We start from the raw sequence: 5146 nt of genomic DNA, 5'->3' as shown, positions 1-5146 counted from the left end.
AAAAGTGGCATCACCCTTAAAATCTGCATACCCTACGTGAAGAAAAATGACCCCCGTAGAAACATGACCCCTGGTAGATTTTGTTAAGGATATATTTTGGGGAAGATAAACAAATAAATCAAGAGGCCCGTGGTTTAAAATGCTCACCTGAGGTAAATTGAAGATATAACGATGATCTATTGTTCTCATTAAATCTCACAAATGTCTTTTATGATGGATTTACAACTTTAATCGACATCAATGTACACTATGTGGAAATGCTTACATTCTGATTTGACTTATGTATCATTGTTTAAAAAAGATTTTCTATTTCGCTCAAACTTTCCAGAGAGAGAGAGAGAGAGAGAGAGAGAGAGAGAGAGAGAGAGAGAATTGTTTACAATTTCTATCTAACGGTTAATTAAGTTGCGTCCGAATGCCTTTTTTTAGCAAATGATTCAAACAGTGAACATACATGTAATTTTCGGACCTATAGCAAAAGTGCCTTACAATTTAAATAAGAATTACCTGATGTTTTAGAGACTTCTGAAGTCATCCCGTTTGATAATTGGCCATAAACGTCTATAATCAGTGGAATATCAAAATATGAAACAAATGATAAAATGGATCAAGAACTAGAATGTATGATATTGCAAGCAATAATATGAGGCTGTTTCATAATATATGTGTCATTCTGAGTCTGCAAATTGACGAACACAAGGAAACGATACAGAGAAGTCTTTTCATCAATTTAATGCATGTATCCATTAGACTTATTATGTATTACTATCATAAAAAATAATACACTGAATGAAATCTCCACCATTAATGAAAATTAGCGAAATTTCTTAATTGCGTCATAATATTTTTGTTTCGTTGAATTTTATAAAATCAAAAGCTCTTATTGCATGTTATATACATGTATGGTCTCCCCTAATTGAACTAAAAGAGAAAGTTGCTTCTCTCTCTCTCTCTCTCTCTCTCTCTCTCTTGAGATCCATGCCAACGAATGCAGGAGTTAAACTCTTTTCTTGAGGCATTGTTATTGAGAAATTTTAACGTTGATAACATATTTTATTTCAAAGTTCAATATTCATGCAGTAGAAATGCTGATATTGCTAGCATCTATTTCTAAAACCATAGATCGGACACTTTTCTGAGGAGTTTGCTACATTATCTAGTCTCCATTTCAACAAGAAAATCTTCCGTTCTTGAAGTCCTTTTAGTCTTCGTGGATTTTCATGTCATATGAATTTACATCGATCTCTGTCCTTTCAAACTTTGTTACTAGCTAGCCTTCTGAAAGCATCCTAGATAAAGCATCTTTTCTTTGATTTTCCTCCTGATTTTCAATACACAGTTTGTATATGAAATACAATTTGCAACAACCATGTTTAAGTTTCAAAACAACCCACGATTTGCGTTTTAAAATAAGATACATATAATATCTAGTGCTCACTAAATTGATTCAATTTAAACTTTACACTGGTAAAAAAAATGGAATATATATGTCAAAGCGAAAGTATAGACGATAAAGTTGCCAAAAAATGTATTTGATTTTTACAGAGCAATTAAAGTATTTATGGAACAAAAAACTAAACTTCTCTAGAACTAAAACACTAAACATACATGCAGAGTCAATGGAGGCAGAGAATGGTCTTTTGCTGCTAACTTGCAATAGATTGGGGGGGGGGGGTGTCAAAATGACCATATATATAGAATAATTAAAATAGTCCATCATTACATAAATAATTCACCTGTAAGCAAATTATGGCACGCTTTGTTTTGTTATTCGGTAAAATAAAAAATTAAAAAAAGGACAGATTTTTAACTTTTTTCCTACGGGATTTTTTCTGTTTTCCGATACACAGCTTCAGCATGTAACACATAATATCTATGACCCCAAACACGATTATAGACAAAAGTAATCCAAAACAGGACAGAAGGTCAAGCCACGGGTTAGATTGATCTCGCGTTGTCTCTTTGTATTTAATTGCGATGAATAACACACCATGCTGTGAGTGAACTTTTCTTGCTCCTTCTCCAAAGTTTTGATTTCGTAGTCTTTTGTCCTTTTTGGTGATTTTATAATAATGGATCAATTTCTGATTCAGTGCAATGGTAAAATCTTCAGTGTCATTGCTTGGCCATAATGTATTCAGCAGAGGAATTCTGTTCTCATCTACGACAGACACGACAATAAGGTTATGAAATCCCAGTTCCCTGAATCTCTTCCAAGCTGAACGAATTCCCGATAGATTCCAAGAGTCAACGTCATTGACCGGAAAATACCGATTACTTTTCGACCTAGTGTGTGTCTTTCCAACAGTAAACTCTTCTATTTCCATTTTTGAATCAAGATATTCAAGCATCTCATTGATGTGAGCTTGCATGATCCCTGATGCTGTACTTAAGGATGTATTTGAAAAATCAACATGTCGCAGATGGAAACATATTCCAGAGGATCTGTGTGCGTTTGCATAACTTATAATAGCCATCTGTTTTTCTGTTTTTATCTAAAACGGAAAAAAAAGTCAAACGAGTTTTAATTCTTTCTTAAAATAATCATATCCAAGCGCTTAGCATCGTACATGATAATATTTTGCACAAGTGATAATGATATTTTCAATTGACTTGATATTTTACCCCTACCTTCACCTTCTCGGTTTATAAAAAATAATTATAACAACACGCTATATACAAACTCAACATATTTTTTTAAGGCCGACGCATATTTTACTTACAGTAATGTCGATGTTATACATTAAGTTTTATCTTGTGTAGCTCAGTGATTCTTTAGGGTACACTTTTAAATGACCTTTCCTTTCCTTGATTATCTTCTCTTGGAAGGGGAATGACACTTCGTTGGAAGGAATGCCATATTGGTTGAAATTGGCACATTGTTTCTGGAGAAAAGGTCAACAAAGTGAGAGTAAACAGATGAACGACTGGTAAACTTCAATCAGAAAAGATCACTCGATCCTTTGCCTTTCATATTAATGAATATGCTAATATCGAAAAATAAAATTAAAAACAATTTCTTTGTGATATATATGCATGTTTCACGCTGTTCGAAACAAATTTTCTATATGTGCGCAAAAAATTGTCTACTTGAGACATTTATTGACTGGTTTCCTAGCACTGGTTAACGAGCACGAGCGCTCTTTAAAAAAAAAAAAACAAACTTATACATGTGTACTTCCTAGCGGCAGCGACTGGAGTCAAGGGTAAAAACCGGTGTCAGCTGTAAAAAATAATTTGATGATAATTTTTTCGAAAAAAAATTAATCCATACTAAAGAGACAACAGGGGCATAAATATTCCTGCTATTTATGTCTCTAGTCACCGGAAATGCCAATACTGTTATGTTGTTGTACAGACTTTTGAGTACGGTATTGAGTAATTTGTTTTGTGCGAAATTGAACTCGTAAATTTACTTACTTTGTCATTGGTCATTTGCAAAATTATTTTGTTAAAAAAAATTCTGATTGTACACACAAGTACTCTGAAGTTGATATTAAAAAGATGCTTGAGTTCCTGATTGACAATATCTATATATGTGGTTTTTGGAGAGCAGGTATTCCAACAATCTGTTGGAATTCCCATAGGTACCAATTGCGTCCCATTATTAGCAGATATATTTTTGTATTCATATGAAGCAGAATTTATTCAAAATCATGAGAAAAATTAAACTCTTGCTGTGGCATTCAACTTGACATTTAGATATATCGACGAACGTATTATCAATTAACAATAGTTATTTCTATTCATATGTCGACACGATATATCCCAGTAAGCTTGACATAAAAGATACCACAGAGTCTGACACATCTGTTTCATATTTGAATATTTTGTTAGAAAAAGACCTTAATAGTAATATAACAACAAAGCTTAGTATAAACGTGATGACTTTAACTTTACAATCGTCAAATTCCCTTACCCTCATCATCTGCATATGGAGTTTAAATCTCTCAGTTGATTCAATATTCAATACAAGAATATCAACAGTCTCGTTTAAAGTCATCATTTCGTAAGTTCTATGGTCGATACAATGACCTTGTCAGCAAATACAATCTATCACTAAGTCAAATGCTGACTGACGTTTTTATACTAATTTTTAGGCCATTATTTACACACTAATTGTCAACGGATTTTCCCGTTATTTCCCGATCATGACAAGGAGCACATTGCGGGTGTGACCGATTGCAGGGGACCGGATGCTCATTCCTCCATGACAACTGATCCCACCTCTGATGTTTTACAGGTCAGTGTTTTTTTTTTGGCTCCTGATTTGTATTGTTTGAATGGACGTTTGAGCTTGAATACTGTTCGTTACATCCATATATTTCATTTTAAAGTACACAAAATACTGTCTTGCCGATCAGGAATGTTTCTTATAAAACAGTTTTTTTTACTAAGATACGAAAGCCTATTTGACCCTTCCGGGCTTTCGTTCTCAGAGAAATATAGTTGCAATCCACTTCTGACTTCACTCTTTTGTTTAAGCTCTCCATTATTTTTCAGGAATGGAGAGTTGCAAATTACATTGAAACGGTATTTGCTATGTTCAAATTCTCCTTTTCTAAGTTTATTTTCATATCAAGAAAAAAATCGTAGCGGAGCCACTAAGAATCGATCCCGGTTCCCTCATCAAGATAGGCAGACACTTATCTCACTACGCTATCGGCTGTCAAGGTACATGTAGCTCAGTCGGTAGAGCGCTCGCTCTGTGATCGGGAGGTCGTGAGTTCGAATCTCGGCCGCGACTGACCTAAGTCGATGAAAAATAGATAGTAACTAATCCTTCGCCAAGCGCTCGGCACTTTGAAGCGGGTCCTGAGGATGAGACCTTAAAAACCGAGGCCCCTTGTCACGGTAGGCGTTGCCACGATAAAGAACCCTCACTGCTCAATGGCCCTGAGTGTCGCATGAAGGTCTAAATTTGAAGCCCTTCACCGGTATATAGTGATGTCTTCATATGAGTGAAAAATTCTCGAATGGGACGTAAAACAATATACAATCAATCAATCACTACGCTATCGAAGCTGTTGACAGATGTGGGAATTAAATTACTTTATAACATTTTACTCGCCTTGCCTTCTCTCTCTCTATATATATTAAATACTACTAATATGTTGAATATGTATTTACTGTGTATTTTTATATA

General features: G+C 34.5%; 1 protein-coding gene across 1 annotated transcript; it reads right to left on the bottom strand.

Annotated features, from left to right (window-relative positions):
• Positions 1-913: 913 nt before the first annotated feature.
• LOC133181449 (uncharacterized) lies at positions 914-2777 on the bottom strand. The gene is made up of 2 exons (XM_061315958.1): positions 2724-2777; positions 914-2495 (listed from the first exon to the last, which is right to left on the bottom strand). Exons 1-2 carry the CDS (start codon positions 2742-2744, stop codon positions 1788-1790), a joined length of 729 nt encoding a protein of 242 aa, XP_061171942.1. The 5' UTR covers positions 2745-2777; the 3' UTR covers positions 914-1787.
• Positions 2778-5146: the final 2369 nt, after the last annotated feature.

Source organism: Saccostrea echinata, unplaced genomic scaffold (genome assembly GCF_033153115.1).
Source record: "Saccostrea echinata isolate AGI-Se365-2 ecotype Australia unplaced genomic scaffold, CSIRO_AGI_Sech_v1 ptg000008l, whole genome shotgun sequence".
NCBI classification, from domain to species: domain Eukaryota; kingdom Metazoa; phylum Mollusca; class Bivalvia; order Ostreida; family Ostreidae; genus Saccostrea; species Saccostrea echinata.
This window is presented reverse-complemented; position numbering and strand designations above follow the sequence as displayed.